At 40.0% G+C, this 18,471-nt stretch overlaps 1 protein-coding gene across 10 annotated transcripts in view; it reads right to left on the bottom strand.

The window, feature by feature from the left end:
- The window catches only part of Dock10 (dedicator of cytokinesis 10), a 255,903-nt gene that overhangs the window by 100,041 nt on the left and 137,391 nt on the right, over positions 1–18,471 (bottom strand). For all 10 annotated transcript variants that reach the window (XM_057761402.1, XM_057761403.1, XM_057761404.1 and 7 more), the window contains exons 4-7: positions 15,627–15,709; positions 7,994–8,066; positions 7,612–7,734; positions 7,248–7,382 (exon numbers count right to left, since the gene is read on the bottom strand). In XM_057761402.1, the coding sequence (XP_057617385.1) occupies positions 7,248–7,382; positions 7,612–7,734; positions 7,994–8,066; positions 15,627–15,709 (414 nt within the window). The remainder of the gene's footprint in view (positions 1–7,247; positions 7,383–7,611; positions 7,735–7,993; positions 8,067–15,626; positions 15,710–18,471) is intronic.

The raw sequence follows: 18,471 nt of genomic DNA, 5'->3' as shown, positions 1-18,471 counted from the left end.
TTGGATTTTATAACAGTTCACAAAGAGTCAAAGCACTCATATTTTACAAAAAAAAAAAAACAGAATAAGCTAACTTTTAAAACTGGTATTTTAGTTGGGAAATTGTGAATGAATATGTGATTTGAAGGAGTGACCAATCTATCAATATCTATCAATCTATCAATCAAATAGCTGAAAAGTAGAACATTTTGTGATGAATAGGGTTAAGATATGGGCAAATTGCTGAATGAATTCTTTATGTTGGGTGATCAAGAGAGTCCTTCCCCAAAAAGTGGTATATAACTTGAAATCTGTAAAAGGAGGGGGAAACGAGAGAGGGGGCACACACACAAACAGTTGTGAGTTTTATATATTCTAGCTACAGATGAGAAATGTAAAACCAGAATGGAAACCTGCACCAAGTAATGGCATAGGTTTCTAGTCACAGCAAAAAGACATAGAGAAAAGGATCCTGCTCCACTTCCATATTCGTGACCCCGCTGTCACCTAGAGCTGGGCTGGGTGAGCGCTGTCAAGGCATTCATGATACAGAGTCACACCGTTTCTAAGTACAAGAGATTACACAGTGAGGCAACACAAATGCCTTGATCTGATGCACAGTCATGACATGAAGGAGAAGGAAGAGCTAGCAATGAGGTTTACTGTGGTTCTTAGCCTGAGCAAAGGCCTTTCTGTCAAGTCTCCCACGGATCTCATTGCTTCTCCCTCTGGATAATACTCTAGGGCTATGTTGGTTTTGCAATGACTCACGCACAGGTCTGGCTCTCGAACAATTCACACGTCCAACGTGCAGAAGCCAACATTTTACCTTTGTCATTTAGTGCAGTGATGGTTTACTGCCACAAGGTAGGGGTCTGCTATGTTGGCATTCTGTACTGGGCAAAGCTCTATGTCGTCTCTGGGCTTGCAGAATGGGAGTGATAAATGTTAAACACCTAGCCATAGAAATATAAAATTGGAAACTAAGCCTACTGAAATCTCACATAAATGTTTTTAAAAGAGATACTACATTCTGTAAGGACACAGACTAGAATTGTTTGGACAAAATAATTATTAAGATTTGCATTTTGATAGCAATTAAAATAAGATGGGAAGAAAAACAGACAGGCAACAGTCTCAGACTTGGTATTTAAAGTAGTAAACATCTAAGGAGCTTAAGAACGCAAAGCCCTAGATGCTCTATGTGGGAGGGGTGGGCAGACTCCCTCCTTCCAACCCCATGGTGCCCTTTGGGTAAACTGTGATGCAGAAGGCATAACACTGCCAGAGACTCTCACAAAACAGAGGCTCTACAGGCAAAGACAATGGGGCTAGAAAGCATGTTTCCTGTTAAGGTTTTGCTTTTTCACGTGACAAGAGAAATAGAACCGGACACTCAGGAAATAGCTAGGGATGTCCAGAGTGTGGGGCATACATTCTGTTTGGATGTTGTCAAGATTTGAATATAGCACAATGCAAACAAATCTTAGTGTTGTTTGGAAGTTCATGCAGAATCTATCAACTAACCCAAGGCTGGAAATAACATGGACTGGCAGTAAAAACTCAGCAAAAGCTTCTTTGGGGTAAGAATAAAAAGTGGGTCCAACCTCAATTTGCTTTGAAACCCAGTGTTAGAAGTAAAGTTTGGGTTTCTAAACTGCATTCTGTATTTCGCATGAGTTAAGCATGGTCGTCAATGTTTTAATAATTCAAAAGCATTACTAAAAATATGTATCTTTAAAAAAATTTCAGCAAAGTATAACAAGCTCTTGTGTCTCCAAACAGGACATTTATAAATAAAATGGACATTGTGTTTGTGCTTCCGAGGGACAGAGCTATCTGCAGTGTATAACAGTTAACAGGGAGGGTAGGGTGGCAAAGCTGGAAAGATGCCTATGCTGGGAATGCTTTCTGATCTCACTCTCTGTACCGCCAAAGAGAACCACAGATAGGGAAAAACAAACATGGGAAGTCAGTAAGATACTTGAATAACCCCGACATGAAATTATTGTCATTGAAATAGTAACCAAGAGGTAATGACAATTTTTATACTCTCTCAATTTCCTTCCTTTTACTTTGTCATTGATGTACGGCTTTGCCCAGTCCAGAGCGCATGCCTTCATAAACAACAGAGAATGCAGCATGGTCTATGGCTCTACAAAGTGCTTGGTGAATGGTGATAGCAAATCAGAGCACATTAAAACATCCCAATTACTCAGACTGTAAACAAAGTACGAATGTCAACGAAGGACTTGAGGACAAAGAGGAGACTTCCCAAACCAATCGCTCCATTATGCCTGCTATGCCACTAGAATTGTTTATAGAGTTTTAAAGGGAGCAAAAAACAATGATCAAACACATGACATCTCATTCAGGCTCACGATACTGGTGACTCCTATCCACCTCATCTTTTATCTTAATTCAGTCAACAAAAAGTTATCAAGTACTTCCTTTGTGTCAACCACACAACATTAGCAAATATCAGGCAAAGTGCTTTCTCTCACTTAACTTGCGTTCTACATTTCCTACCTTCTTTCTTTTCTCCCTCTCCTTCCCTTCCTTCCCTCCCTACTTTACTTCTGTGTGTGTTTGTGTATGTTATGTACATGCTTGTGTGTGAGAGAGAGTGCATGTGCACGCATGTGCATGTGTGTAGGGGCCAGAGGAAAATGTCGGTGTCTTCAATTGTTCTCCACTTTCTTTTTTGACTTAGGGTCTCTAATTGGATTTGGAAACCATCCTCTCAGCTAGGATGGCTGGACAATGAGCTCCAAGGATCTGCCTCTCTGCACCTTGCAGACTGAGGATTACAGATGCATGCTGCTCCTTCCAACTTTAAATGGGTTTCTGGAAATCTTAACCCAGGACTTCAAATTTTTTCGGCAATCACTGGCTGAGTTATCTCCCCAGACTCCTAAACTTATCTTTTATTGTGTATTAATAAACAAATAGGCAGAAATATGTGTGAATAGAATATAATGTGAAATAATACAATATCATTTATATTATAATGAAGCATTGTGCACTGATAAATGCAATTTCATTGCTGCATGCATTGTGAAGACAGTGTTTGAGCTTGTTACTCATGTCTTATCTGCATATTCCCCTTCCTTCTCTGTGTATTCCCCACAAGGACTGGAAGCTCTTTTAAGACAGAAGTCACACTTCTTTCTATATCTACCTTTTCCAATGACCTGTGTACTTAGAAACTTTCTAAGTATGAATATACTTACTGAGATGAACCCTAAATCTCATTGCCGGAAACTGTTCATGAGCATATATTGTGTGTTTTTTCGATCACAAAGCTTATATGGGATGATGTGTATAAATGGGGATGCTCATTTTTGTGTTGTACACATAGCATTTCTATGGACGGACATCTTCACATAACCTTGGATATTCCTCTACCTCATATCTAATTTCATCACTTATTAGTTCTGTGATTTGGGAAAGCCACATTGACTCTTGGTTTTATTTTGATAAATAAGGCAGTAATAATGTATATTCCAACAACTATCTCAAATAATATATTAAATGTATAAAGCTATAAATACTTTTATGGCTGTTACTATAATAGAAAATAAAAATATTCAGAGCCAGAATTTGTTATTGGGAAGTGCGTGGGCCATATTTGGCCTCTAGATCCATTTATTTTCAAAATTATACTCTTCCCATATGACTACTTTTAGATGGGCATGCATGCTGCATTTTTCTCCTGTTTAAGGTACCCCTGCACCTCACACTCAGCCCCACTGAGTTGTCTAATATATAAATATTTTAATTTCTAGTCTTTAAAAATTAGCGTGTTTAGCTAAAGATTCCATATCTACGTACTGGCAGGTGTCGCCCCACCACCAACTTGGGCTGCTGTGATAGGTTTTCAACTGTTAGCACTGTCGAGAAGAAAACTCAAACAAATGGGATTCTTGGGCCATTTATTTTCTTCCATAGTAACAAGACCTGAAATGTCTTGGAGATATATAGTTTTTTGTTATATTTGTGTTCATTTTTGATATGATTTTGGCTGGCTAGAGGGATGAATGGATGGATAGATGGATAATGACTGGACAAAAATCCTGAAGGACAAAGATTGGGTAACCTAGACATAAATATTCCTTAGTCCCAGCATAAATCTGAGTCAGTGAAAGTGGTAGGATCTGCACCAGATTGGCCTATATTATAGATTTAATGTTGTTTGTTAATAGTCTTTAAAAAAAAGAGAAAGAAAAAAAAAGAAGCGTGGTTGGGTTTTTTGTTTGTTTTGTTATGAAGAACCTGCTATTCACAAACATCAGTTAATATTTCTGAAAAATAATTGACATTTCCCTCTGTTTGAGGTCACCCTTGTAATGTGTTTCTCTTAATTCTAATAATTATTCTTGGGAAGAAAATAATGGTATAGATTGAGTCCAATTGAGGCAAACTAAAATGCTGTGTTCACTGAAAGGTTTTTATAAACTTAAACTTTCAAAGAATCCCAGAAGTTAGGTAGCTCTTACTGAGACAAAGATTTTGTTCTTTTCTTTTTTAATTCAAGAAAAACTGGCAAGGATCGCTGGCAAAACAGATCTGACTCATGCGAGTTATTCCTTTGTTCTGTGCCTTTGTATATGTGTGATTCACCTTCAGGCACAGAATGTGCTGGAGATCTTACTAGACTGATGGTGTAAAATTCACAGGCTTTCTCTTGCAATCTCCTTGCCAGGTATAAAAAGATGTAAGTGAGAAAGAGCCATGATGTAAGAGCTAGGACTAGTGTCCCTGACGTGCATGAACCCCCAAAGAGAAAGACCTTAATTAACTGGAGGCCCCTGCTATTGTAAACAAAGAAGATAATGGGAGAGGGCTTGAAAAAAATCATGGTTATTTAAAGAGTCAATGAATTCTTTAAAGACACACGTTTAAAATCCATCTTGAGCAATGCTAAGATTCAGATTCTCTGTCTGTTCTCTGTTCTGTCAACCCAGAAGATCTTATAGGGAGACAGACAGATCAGTTTTGAGATGTTTGGAGCTAAGAGAGTTATCACTTTTCTGCATTCCTTAGAACCTTCCACCTACTGCCATTCACATCTCCATTTTACCTTTGGAATATTGAGTAACAGTGAGTCTGTTGTTCTGATGTCATAGTGAGCATGCTCTGATGTAACAATGATCATTCTCTGATGTAACAGTGAACATGTAGGTCTTACATAACAGTGAGCATGGAGCTCTGATGTCACAGTGAGCGTGGAGCTCTGATGTCAGTGAGCATGGAGCTCTGATGTCACAGTGAGCACATAGCTCTGATGTCACAGTGAGATGTTGGTCTGATGTCTGTCTCTGACTTTAACAGGGAAATGAGTTTCCCATGCTTCAACACAGTTTCAAGCATAATATAAGCACTGAATAAGGAATGAATGAATGAGTTAGTGAATAAAGATATGGGTTGATTGACATAGTTAAAGATCAGCTTAACGAAGTCAAATCATAGTTTACTTGGACATTTTTCAATAGACTATTTTTCAAAGTTGTAAACTATTACTGGGTAATCAGGGAAGCAGGGCGAGGACGCACTATCACCTAGATCCTTCCTAAGTCCACACATCTACTTCAGTTTTGTGGATGAGAAACCCAAGGTCAGAGGTTGAGTGACTCACTCAGAGGGCTCAGGAGGTCAACAGGAAACTGGGATCTGAAGGAACCCTAAGTGTCTGGTGTCCCTGTCAGGTTCTTCCTAAGACAATGCTGTAAAAGAGACTGAAACAGAATCTAAGTCAGAGACAGTGAAGACAGGGGCCTAGGGGAGACTAATGAGAACTCAATCTGGTAGAGCGGCATTGAACATAAACTACACCCCCGCAAGCTTAATGTATAAAAAAGACTGTGACAGGACTTTCTGGAATGACTCACCAAAGAAAACAAAAAAGAAAAAAATTACAAATTCAGCTCAGTGTAAATATAAAATGTAATCACTGATCTCCAAAGTATTGTTAAAGACTCGCTACGGACTTTAAGGCCAGAGATTCTGCCTAGCGACCAACAATAGACGGCCACCCCCATTTCCATTAAGATCCTCATTACCCTTTCCATATGGAAAGCTGACATCTGCATTGAAATGCAGTTAGCTTTCCCTGCTAGCAGGGTACTCAGCAACACTTAATTAATTACGAAAGTTCAGCCTTATTACTTCCTGGAAGAGTTCCAGATTTTAACAGATGAAGTGCCCAGAAATAGTTTAGGACTGAGAGATGGTAGGCAACTCTATTTTGCATCTATGAATCTAAGGGCCCTGCATAATAGCTCCGGATGTAAACTCAGCTATGAAATTACGAGCTCTGTGAGTGTCTGGGGTGTCGTTATTACAGAGACTGTCTCTCTAGGGTCCAGAGTCTTATTGTGAAAAAGAGGGGTGATTGCTACAGTACTTGATGGCTTCAACTTTTAAGTAAAAATGAATAAAGATAGATTCATATGAGTGAAGAAAAGAAAGGTCACCCAATGTCCATGGAATGGGAGACATCCATGGAATTTTTCTCCTTCCACTTGATATACTAGTTCATGGCCAGTGCAATACTAAGTAAAATAATTTGAAGATCAAGAACTTCCACAACAGCCCCTGTCTGTAAACTCCAGGCAGTTCAAGGAATCCTAGTCTTTAAAGAAAATCTCCACTTCAAAGAAAGGGGTTGTGTTTATACACTGAATTGATTACGTGGTTAGACAGGAAAGAGCATTTATGAAATATATATTTTAAGCCATGTGACTGATGTGTCTTCCCCATGAATTTCATTAATTCCATCATTTTCTAGGCTGTAGACTGGATAAGGGTCATTTTCTTCTTTTCCTTGAGACAGCTCAGACTAGCTTATACTTCAGGGCTTAGTGTTTGCTGTTCCTCCCCAGTCTTCATTCCATGGATCTTCTAGTCTCCGTTCTGTTTATTTCTTTTTAATTACTTTTGTTTCTTTCCAAAATGCCTCTTTTAAAATATCAATATTCCTTTTCAATATCACGACACATGTTTCTTCCACCTATTTATCTCTCATTTTCTTACTGAAGAAAATTGCCAACTGATTCCACTGTTTCCTTGTTTATTTCCTGTTTTTTTTTTTGTTTGCTTTTTCTATTGAAAGTAAGTTTTGTGGACGTATGGATCTAGACTGTGTGTTATCAACAAGTTCCCAGAATCTAGAACATTCTTGACATATACAGATATATTCTACGTATTTGTTGCATGAGTCACGCAACAAAAGTAAAGCCACCACGGGGAAGAAGGATTTCACTGACCTGTATCACACCTGTGCAGGAATCCAAAAAGATGCAGCCTTTGGGTTCTTTGGATATCTTTTCATCTTTGTAAAAGTTCATGATGTAGGAGTTATCTGGCAGCTGAGTCAGCTGGAAGTAGCGCTTTTTGAATGACTAAATAAAAGATGGAAGGAGGGAGTTTGAATTTCATTATTCTGCTACTCATGGGAATGACACAGGGTTCTTTAGCAGGGCAGTGCTCTAGAGCAGAGACTGACTTCTGGATAAACGAAATATTATAGAAAGCGTAAACACTATGCAATTGGCCCCTCTCCATGCTGTGACCCAAGAAGGAATGTGAGGAAGGGGGACAGAGCAGGGATCAGCCTGGATGTGTTCTTACCCGGACAGTGACAGTGTTGTTGACAGTGCTGTTAAAATTCCCCTTGTACAGCCAGCCAGACTTGAACACGCCAGTGCCCCCGGCTCCCCCACCGCCCTTGGAAGATGAGTGGGATGTGGTATCCTACAAAGAAAGCCATCATTAGCATTGCAGTCAGCCTCGTGGAGCCCAGATCTTAGACACTGCACTTAAAAATGAGACTCCTTCTCCCTCTTGAGCAGTCATCCTGCTCAGTGTCAAAACAAACATGATTCATTTTGCCTAAAAGCCCCAACACAGCCAGCCCCTCCTGCTCGCTGAAAACAGATGGCGAAGAAGCCAGTACAGGCAGGAACTAATGGCCCCCCAAGTTTTAAACTTGTCACTCAAAACCATCACTTACTTCATCCTTATCAGCGTCTTCATGGTCAACCTCAAAGGAATGTGAAGGAAGTTTCTCTGGCTTGTGTTCTGCTCTGATATTTCAAAAAGAAAAAAAAAAAGAAGTCAGGCTTGTTATTTGACATCTTGCTTTTATTTTTTGCTGTTCCTAAGATCACAATGGCTCTGTTAACATTGTTTCAATTTTTTATGCTTTGCAACCTTAAAAATCTGGGGGGTTCTTTTTCTCTGAGAAGAGTTAACTTTTCCTTTATATCACTGTATCCTATCTCTACTAAGTACATATTTTAAATCGTGGAGTCATTATTGACACAAATTTAGACATATCTTTTTGTATTGAAGGACAGCAAAGAGGGTGAATGGGAATCTTAGAGTTTTGTCTTCTCCTGCACTCTGAAGAAGAATATTAAACAAAGCCACCCTTGTGAGCTTTTCTGGGTCACCTGAATGTGACAAGGCCAAAGCTACATGATGGTTGTCTGAGCAGCCTCAGGCTCAAAAGGACTTGATTCCTGAGAGGCAGCCTGTGTTTTGGCCCTCAGGTTGTGTCATGCCCCTGTGGTAGCTCTTCAGAAGACCACCCAAATGGAGCAGTGTTGCCTGCACATGTGGTGTGCACCCTTTGGCATCACAGAAGCTGCAGTTTCAGCTGTGGCGTGATGGGGCATCCTAGCGGCGCAAGCGGGCACACGTAGCTTTATATGTACAGAGTAAAATAAGTCTGAAGTAAGCTTCCCTTGGCGCAGGTCTGTCTCATAATGAACGGCTGGAAGAAGCCAGACTCTCCACTTCCAGTTTACACTTTCCTCAAAAGTCAGCCCTTTGCCACCTTGTAAGGCATAAAGTTTCACATGCAGACATTTCACGCACTGTTTTAAGATGGCACAGTCTGGCCGGGCAATGGTGGCGCACGCCTTTAATCCCAGCACTCAGGAGGCAGAGGCAGGTGGATCTCTGTGAGTTCGAGACCAGCCTGGTCTACAGAGCTAGTTCCAGGACAGGCTCCAAAGCCACAGAGAAACCCTGTCTCGAAAAACCAAAAAAAAAAAAAAAAAAAAAAAAAAAAAGCACAGTCTGTAGAATCTGAATCTGACTGTGAGAAAAGAAGACTAGAGGAGAATTAGCTGATTTCATCAAACCCGTTCCTGAGCTGACAGTGCTCTGGAGAGAAACAGAGAAGGCTAAGGGCTTCTATACTTAAGTTCCTTCTATGCCTTCCCAGAGGATGCTCCCTCATGGATGTAAAGAGTTCTTTCATCATCCCTCTAAAGGACATCCCAGTGCCTACTTCCCAGTGCACCATGGGAAGTTACAGCACAGAAGAAAATCCTGTTCATTGTTAAGCATTGTCCATTTCTTAACAGATTGCCAGCAACTAGGAAATGTTTGCATCCATCACCATTGCCTGTCCCTAGACGTTTCCGTCCCTGGGTCCTGAGAGGCACTGTGATGAACACAGGACTTGAGAGTCAGTGCTAAGGATGCAATGAGGAGTCTCCTGTTGTTTTCACTCCAATTTTCTTCTCTATTTTTCTTTGTTTGTAATCTTGGTAAAATCCCAAGACCTACTAATCAGTATTTGTCTTTCTCGACAGTTGGAAGAGTTGTAGAAAGTGCTATTTCAAGACTAACCCCTTGGGCTAGGTGATGGTCCAGTGGGAGAGTGCTTGCTGGGCAAGTATGAGGCCCCGTGTCCAATCACCTGCACTGATGCGTCTCTGTGTGACTGGAATCCCTGTAGTGGTAGGGGTGAGGCAGGAGATAGGAAGTTCCTAGGAGTTGACCACCAGTCACTGTAGCTGAAATGGTGAGCTACAGATAATTGAGTGAGCCTCTCTCAAACAATTAGGCTGAAAATGATAGAGTAATACACTCGATATTGACCTCACAGAGTCTACATGCTCATACAGAAAAGAAGGTACCTGCTGGCACACACCACACAGACACACACACACATATATATACACAGACACACACCATACAGACACACACACATATATATACACAGACACACACAGGAGATTATTATCTCCTCTTCAAGTCTGGCACATAGTAGGTATTCAAAACATAGCTATTAACAGATATGTATGACTTACATAGTTGCATATATCCAGGTTATTTCTTATCAGGAACAATAACATAATGATACGACATTCCCCACCCATGGTTTACTGAAGATGTTTAAAAACACAGACAGAAGTTTTGCATTCAGGGTTAAATATGCATGGGATATTGTTCTTTGTCTAATCACATGTGTATATAATCAGAATTTGGCACACAATACTGGGACTCCAGACTTGTATAATCTTGCTGTTTTACAGAGATAAATTTGTAGACCATAAGACCCACTTATATAAACACACCAGAGAGATGGGGTTGGAGGACATATCTGTAAAATAATTTTATCAGGAAAGATGATTTCAAATCATCACAGAAAGCATATTAGGAAGAATATAGCCATTAAATTTTTTTTTCTTGAAAAGAAATCTTTTTCTTGGTAGAGCTTCAGAGATGCTCCAATTAACCTATGCTCATTGTCACAATGTGTTAACTTGTTCTGCTCCATTTGGTCATGGTCACCTTTCTGAGAAAGCATAGCAAGTAGTCTTCACAGTATTAACTTAGGACCACGGGGAAAGCTTTCTTACCCCATTACTTTTCTCCATAATAGCACGTAATACTCTGTGAACAAGAAGCAACCTTTTTCACATTTTATTTGATTGACAAGATCGACACAATCTTTTCCTTCTCCCTCTCATGTTACCTGAGTTTCAGGAACAATTTCAAATGGCACGTTTCAGGGCAGTCACTTGAAATGTTTTATCTGAAATATGGGCATTATGTGATTTTAAAATTGATAATATGGCTCTGAAGGGAAAGTGGAGAAAAGTTCCATGCTAACTGATCGTACACATATTTTTGTAAATTGTACACATAGTTTTGTAAATTGTAGAGGGAATTATGTTAAGAGCTATCACCACAAAAACGATGATGCTGTGAAGTGATCCATTTCTTAATCAGCTAGATTTGACTTTTCTACAACGCCTCCATAATTCAAAACAACACTTTATACATGATCGGAAGTTATAATGCTATCTCCTATTATAGCACATAAAAAAATCCCTGAAATACAGCCAGAAAGGGCGTTATTAATCCCATACCACTCTTGTCACTATGGACCACTGGAATACAGTGTCAGACCAGTCATTACTATGAGTCACTTATTCATAGTTTGGCCAGATTTATGATTTTCTCCTTTGGCAGCATGCGTAGTACCGTCCAACATTATGAATGCCAACGAGCAAGAATGAAGCTTCTATATCAGAATCAACTTGTTTCTCTGTTTTATGACTCTAATAATTAACATCTTCAGCAATAAACCTTACCATCAAGTTCTAGAGTATACCAAGAACAGTGGGAACAGTCTGGGCAAGTCTTACAAGACATGCTTGTTGGTGCAGCAGTGACATGATTGTTATGGGAGTAATCAGCACTATTTTTTTTTTTATTGAATTTAAGGCCTGTTCCTAATGACGAAGCCCATATTGGACACCATTGTTGGGGCCAATAACATGTGACTACATCTGTCTTAGGCCTTAGAGGATTATCTACTACTATTATTCTGCTAAATGAATCGTACGAGTCGGGGGGTCAAGGGCATCACAAGGGAACTCATAGAAACAACTAACCCAGGCTCATGGGAATGCACAGACTCTAGACTGACAGCTAGGGAGCCTGCACGGGACGGACCTAAGCCTGCTCTCTATGTGTGACTGTTGTGTAGCTTGGTCTAGTTGTGGAACACCTAGTAGTGGGGTAAGGGACTGTCCCTAACACTTGAGCTGGCTTTTGGGAACCTGTTCTCCATACTGGGTTGTTTCACCCAGCCTTAATAGTCCTACCTCAACTTGATATGCCATGCTTTGCTGACACCCATGGGAACCCTGCTCCTTTCTGAACAGAAAGAAAGAATGAGTGGATGGGGGTAGAGGAGAGGCAGGGGGAGGGAACAGGAGGAGAGGAGGGAGGGGAACCTGCAGTCAGCGTATAAAATAAATAAAAATATTTAATTAATAAAGGAAAACGAAAAAAGATTGTATCTCTTTTTTTATTGCCTTCACAAATTCAACTTGAAAGAACGTGGGGCAGTCTTTAAGGACCTTTGAAATCTCAAGATAAAAGACTGGCCAGGGACTTCATATCTTGAGTTTGAACCCAGTGTGAGCAATGATTTGCGGGGGAATCTTACTTTTCACTTCCTCTTAATCATGGCGATGCTTGAGTGCCCTTCAATCATTATTTGTGAACTTAGTGCTCACATTTCTCATGTAAAATCCAACAACAGTTCCCATTCCGTGTAGTTAACATGAGAAAATGTATGCACCGCAGCTGACATATTCTAACACACTGTAGAAAATGAACAAATATTTAACTATGTAAGTTTTTTTCTGTTATATTTGAGACAGACTTGTAGTACCCTGGCCTTGAACACACTATGTAGACAACAGTTATTTTGAGATCCTAATCCTCCTGCCTCTACCACTTGAATGTTTGGTATATACTACCCTGCTCAGCTTCCTTTCTTTAAACAGAAATCATTTTTGTCTTTGGTTAGCCCAGGTGAGCTGGTCAAACTTGATTTGATATTCAGCCAAAAAATATATCCTTGGCAAATATTCTTTCTCAGATCAATGGTGGTAAAACTTTTTCCTTTTGTTTCATGTTGTGCACTTCTGCATTTTATCAATGCTCCAATTAAATCAGCACCATCATAAATTTTCATGCCATTTGCATCTCCCAGGAACTCCAAGTTCAATGTTGACTATGTGAAGGCTGATGTTTTACATTCTAGGAAAAATAATGGTGCTCTCTAGTTTGCTTTTTTGAATGCATTGTCTTCAAATTTAAAGAATATATTTCACTTTTTTCTTTTACTTGTTCAATAATGTCATCTTTCACACTTCTATTCTGCAGTGTTAGCAACTTGTAAAAAAAAATGATCAGCTTAAATTGGTAGCAGACATAGGAAGGTTCTTCTAATCCAGGAGGTATGGACATGATTTACTTTCAACAGCCTCACGAGGCCTAACTGAATTAATCTACTTTCACTACTGACCTAAATATGCACAGTCTTTAGGGGGCAGTTCTTAGCTTTGTACAATCATTAAGAAATAATTCTATTATGCAATGCTGAAGTATTTATTATTCTGGGACATATACTAGGGGAATCTACTTTAGAACTTATGATAGAATGTATTTTATGTGGCAAACTTTCCTATTATAAATATCTTCTTCCACATTTTTAGATAACGTGCATGAAATTATTAACAACTTTTCAGTTATGTTTTCTTACCATATTGGAGACATGTTTATGCAAAATATAAAAAATCTAACTCAGTAACTACGCCCAGAATCTCTTCTTAGTGGACATGCTTTCTGTATCCTTTAATAAAGGAAAAACTCCATGAACCTAAAATACTATATTTACTTCTTTTATGGCTTCATGTTTACAATAACAGTATTTGGCAATTAAAGTGACTTGAAGTTCTCTACATATCTAAGAGAGTAGAAACATTTTCACTCAAAGGGTAGGGGTCAAGGGAGATCAATCACCAGGCAAAGCAATTACTACACAAGCATAAGGATTAGATTTTGGATCCCCAGCATTCTTGGAAGTGCTGGATGGACATGGTAGCCCACCCCCAACTTCAGAACTCAGACATTGGGGACTGGCCCCATTGGCAAACTCTAGATCAACTGAGATACCTTGCTATGAATAAAGAAAAGCAAGGGCCACTCCCAACACCAGCTCCAGGTGCACTAGAATGCACACCAAACATGCATGCGCACCACACAGACAACATGCAAAAACAATGAGAGTTGGAATGTGACTGCCTAGGTCCTGTTTCTCAAGCACTGAGAGAACTTCCAAGTTGTGACTATTCTCAGATCTGTTTTTAGAAAGAGGAGCATAGATATTAAAAAACAATCTGATTGTTAATTGCATCTACAGGACGCATGTGACTAACACCCAGACATCTTGAATGCCATCATCACTTGAGACACCCCAAGGTGTGACAGGACCTTCCCAAGAAGAAGTTCCAAGAGATTATCATTAAGGAGTCCCGAGGTTTTTCAAAATGTTTAGAAATCTGTAGGAGTTAAGGCACAGGGCTTTCTTTGTAAAAAAAAAAAAAAAAAAGACTTCCTGTTTTGGAGAACCTTTGGCTTGCTCCTCACAATGAGACAACCACTGAAAAAGAAAACTTCCTCCTCTCCTTTCTCTTCTATGCCACTCCTCCAAATGTAGGCCAAATGATTTCTAAAAGACATTACACCCTTGTGGCCATTCCTCAAGATTTCTCTCACACTGAGAATAAAATCAACGCTTCTCTCTAGGGTTCCCAAGGCTCTTGGATTCTTGTTGCTATCCTCACCCTCTAGCCTCCCAGACTCTCAGTCTGCTCAAGTGATGAGACCAATTTTGGTCTCAGGGCCTTTGATCTTGTCCCCCTTCCACTCCACCTCACTCCCAGAACCCTTTTTCCTGAGATTGCAGCACTGGTGGCTACAGTCCCATAAGATACAGTTCAATGTCACCTTCTGAGAGCCATTCACAATTCCCGTTTAGAGTCTGTCTTCAGGAAGTGAGATAGCACTTGTAAGTATCCTAGTTTGAAAAGATCTTCCTAGGGACATAAAATATGACTGAGTAGAGCTGAATTTTGTGCCATGAAAAAATAAAATTTGGTTCGGTGTGCATCACTTAAGGCGAGTGTAAGGATACACTGAACTTTTGATATTTTTTTTTGAAGTATTTGAATCTTTGTATCATGTTTTTTTTTTTTTTTTTGAACCAATGAGTTGTGAGGTACTTGTTGAAAGCATCTTTCTTTCTTAAATTTTCAGTATCTTCATCCCCGTTTGGGAATGTTCAAAAATAAAAATTTCCACAATATTATGTGCCAGGAATTATCCTGAAGGGATTCAGCAGGCAATTCCCTGCCCTTTGAAGGACTTTATTCAGTAGGGGACTCAACAAATAAATACTTCCTGTGGTTCAGTGAGCAGGTGGGTTTCTGTGGAGTGACACTTGGGGAGAGCAGAACAAAGTGACCTTCCTGAAGGCTTTAAGGTCCCAAACGTCAGGGGGAAGTTACTCACCGAGTTTCTGTTTTGCTCTGCTTTTAGATCTATGCCCTTCTGTAGAATTCATTTGCATGCTTTTTGAAATCTCTCAGTTAATGTAATGTAAAGCAGGCTGTCAATCAAAATGCTGTTTGGAATCTGGTGAGAAATTCTCTGTACCATGTTGGCCTTTCCCGGTGCCACTGCTTAAACAACAGCTCATGGATGGATGATTCAAGGATGAGCAAATGCTCAAACTGCAGCTAGCAGCAATTTAGAGAAGCCTGAGTCTCCTTCCAAACTCTTATTATAACAACATAGCTATTATGTTGTTGATCAAAAATGTTCTGTATCTTTTGATGCATAAATTTCGCAAAGTGTACCTCGACACAAAATAAACACATCTTGTGTTCATAAACAGTATTGGAGCTTGCAAAGAGGTGACTTTTAAACATATGCAAAGAAGCCCACGTAGTCTTTATAATAAACAGATGACGCATTCTTACCGGGGTAGCTGTCGAATGTCTCCCGAATACTGTTCGTATTTGTAGTTTACCACATACCACTGGGAACTGTAGAATTTACAAGCCTGAAACAAACCAAAAAGACAGTTATAAAACGTGCCATTAAAAGACAGCTGTGCTGGCAAAATGTTCTCATGATCGCAGGCGAGTGCAGAGATTGCCACGTTAGCCACTTCAAGGTAGATGGGAGTCCAGTCCTTCCTAATCAGCAGACTTCCTCCAGTGTTGTGGAACTCTCTCCAGACTCCTGGAGGAGGAACTGTTTAACACAGCTATTCTGGTTCACATCACCATCGGAATCACCATCGAATCCGAGCCAATGTGTGGCTCTCCAGGAGAAGCATTGTTCTTGTCCTTTCCTTGTCTTCTCACCCTTCATCTGACGGATCGGGTCATGAAGGATATTTTTATTTGTGTCCAGTCCTGTCATGATTTTAGCCTGTTTCTCTCACTCTGTTTTAGTAACTGAACTACCTTTTCTTCTGCTCCTTTACTGTTATTGCCCTAGTTGCTTCAGGCAGGAGCTGGCTTTTCAGCTTTATTTCAAAACTTTGCTATGATTATTCAAAGTTTTACAGAATGTTAATAAAGGATCACTGAGAATTATGTTGAAAATGAAGCTTGTGAATTATGTGATGATTGATGTTGTGGGATATTTTGTTTGAACTCCGACTCTCCCAAGACTGACAATAAAGTTTACTTTGAATCAGAGGGCGGATCTAGCCACCAGTTGACCAAAAATAGTCGTAAAAGTTTTGGAGGACCAAGGACACATAAAGAGACAGAGGAAGTAGTAGGGAGGGGTTTAGAAAGATTCTTGGCCTTTTGGATTGAGGAAGGAGAGAGAGAGGAGGTCACTGGTTGTTTCTTGACTGCTTCCCCATCATTCAGGTTCTTTCCCAGATACCTGATTCCCAAATTTTTATTAACAAAAAATAATCAGATAAATGTTTCAGATTGATTTTTATACTATTTATATTTGTGTGTTGTGTGCATATATGCACATGTGTGCACGAGCATATGAAGGCCAGATGTGTGTATTTAGATGCCACCATTCTCCACCTTTTCTTTTGAGGCAGGGGCCACTGAACCTGGAGCTCACTGATTAGGCAACACTACTATGTTAGTGAACTTCAAGGATCTTCTGGTTTCTTTTTGCCTGGCATTACCCAGTTTTATGATTATGGATGCACCCCACTAGGCCTAGAATTTTGTATAGTTACTGAAGACATGAAGTCAAGCCCCACTACTTGTGGGGCAGACACTCTACTGACTGTGTTATCTTCCTCACTGTTGATTTGTACTACTTATGGACATAAAATATTTTCCAAGCACCTACTTACCATGTAGCTTATTGTAATAACCGTGGATTTGCAATAGAGATTTCACTATGTCAAACTAGACCTTAATAGCCCTTCAACTCTAAAATGACATGATATTGAGAATTATTTAGCTGTCTACAGAATTACAAATAGATCATGTCTTCTTACACTTGTGGAAAAAACTTGAGGCACCATGAATTTATTGACTGTTGGGGAATAATGGCCTGTGAGGCTCTCTTTGTAAGCAAGGCTAAGACAGACAGACAGACATTACACAGTTCTGCCTATAGGAACGCGAGAGCATGGCTTCTGTAGAGTTTGATGGAAGCAGGGCATAGTCCATTGTAGACACGGGAGCAGGAAAAGTAAGGGAGTAGGGTGGAAAAAAAACACAACTCCAGGAATTCAGGCTCTTTGACTGGGGTTTCTGTGGGTCTCTCTGTTCCTTGTCTGAATCTTTGACAGCTTTGCTTAAAATGAAACCTTTTAGACAAGGAGCCTATTAAGAGGTTCGAGGCAGGAAAAGTCAGAGGTACGGCAGAGGCAAGTCTGGGACCCTTATCGCTTCTAGATTTCCCTGCTCCTGATTTCTCTCAGCCCTTTCACTTTATTTGTTCAGGGATGTGCCCACGCACAGACTGGCAGCCGAGGACAAGGCAAGCGAGACGGGGACAAAGGCAGGAGTGGGAGGCTCGCAGTGTGCACACAGGACAACTGAAGGTTTCTCCATCAAAGCCGATCTCGGGGAGGTTGAGAGCTGAGGTTGGGAAGAGAGAAGGAAAGGGGAAGGTGATCGGTGGGAACTCAATTGCAGTTGGTTAGATGTAAATCCTTTTTGCATGTCTTGACACAGGAGGGTGACCGTTCATAACTCTATCTATGTACTGCAATTTCCAGAAGCCAGGGAAAGAATTTTCAGTGTTTTCACAAAGCACAGACAAGACTTTAAGGCAACAGATGCTGACTCAGCTCTGAAAGTTACATAACATTTACATATAACATCATATTATTTCATAAATACGCATGCTTTGTTTTTATGTACCAGTCTTTTAATTTTAAGAAAAATTTGCTTAATTTTTGTATATGTGTGTGCATTCATGTGTGCATGACTCCATGTGTGCTACAGCATGCCTGTGGAGGTCAGAGGATAATTTTTGGGAGTCGGTTCTTTCCTTCTACCTCGGTGAGGCATACCTTATTTCTTGGCATACCTCAGACTAACTGGTCTTTGAGCTTCTGGATAATTCTCCTGTCTCTACATTCTATCTTGCCTTAGGAATGCTATGATTACAGAGAGACACAAATACATTTGGCCTTTTTTTTTATTATTTATTTATTTATTTATTTAAATGTGGGCCCCGGAGCTCAAACTCAGGTTGTGTGAAAAGTGCTTCTATCCACTGGGCCAATTCCAGAGCTGTCTTTGCCAGTTTTTAAAGGTAAATGAATAGATAAAAATGGCAACTCTCAGTCCTCATCATAGAAAGCTCTTTGTGAATCCTTTG

This window comes from Chionomys nivalis, chromosome 2, assembly GCF_950005125.1.
Source record: "Chionomys nivalis chromosome 2, mChiNiv1.1, whole genome shotgun sequence".
In the NCBI taxonomy this organism is placed as follows: Eukaryota; Metazoa; Chordata; class Mammalia; order Rodentia; family Cricetidae; genus Chionomys; species Chionomys nivalis.
The sequence above is the reverse complement of the archived record's forward strand: the minus strand, read 5'-3'. Positions and strand labels throughout refer to the sequence as shown.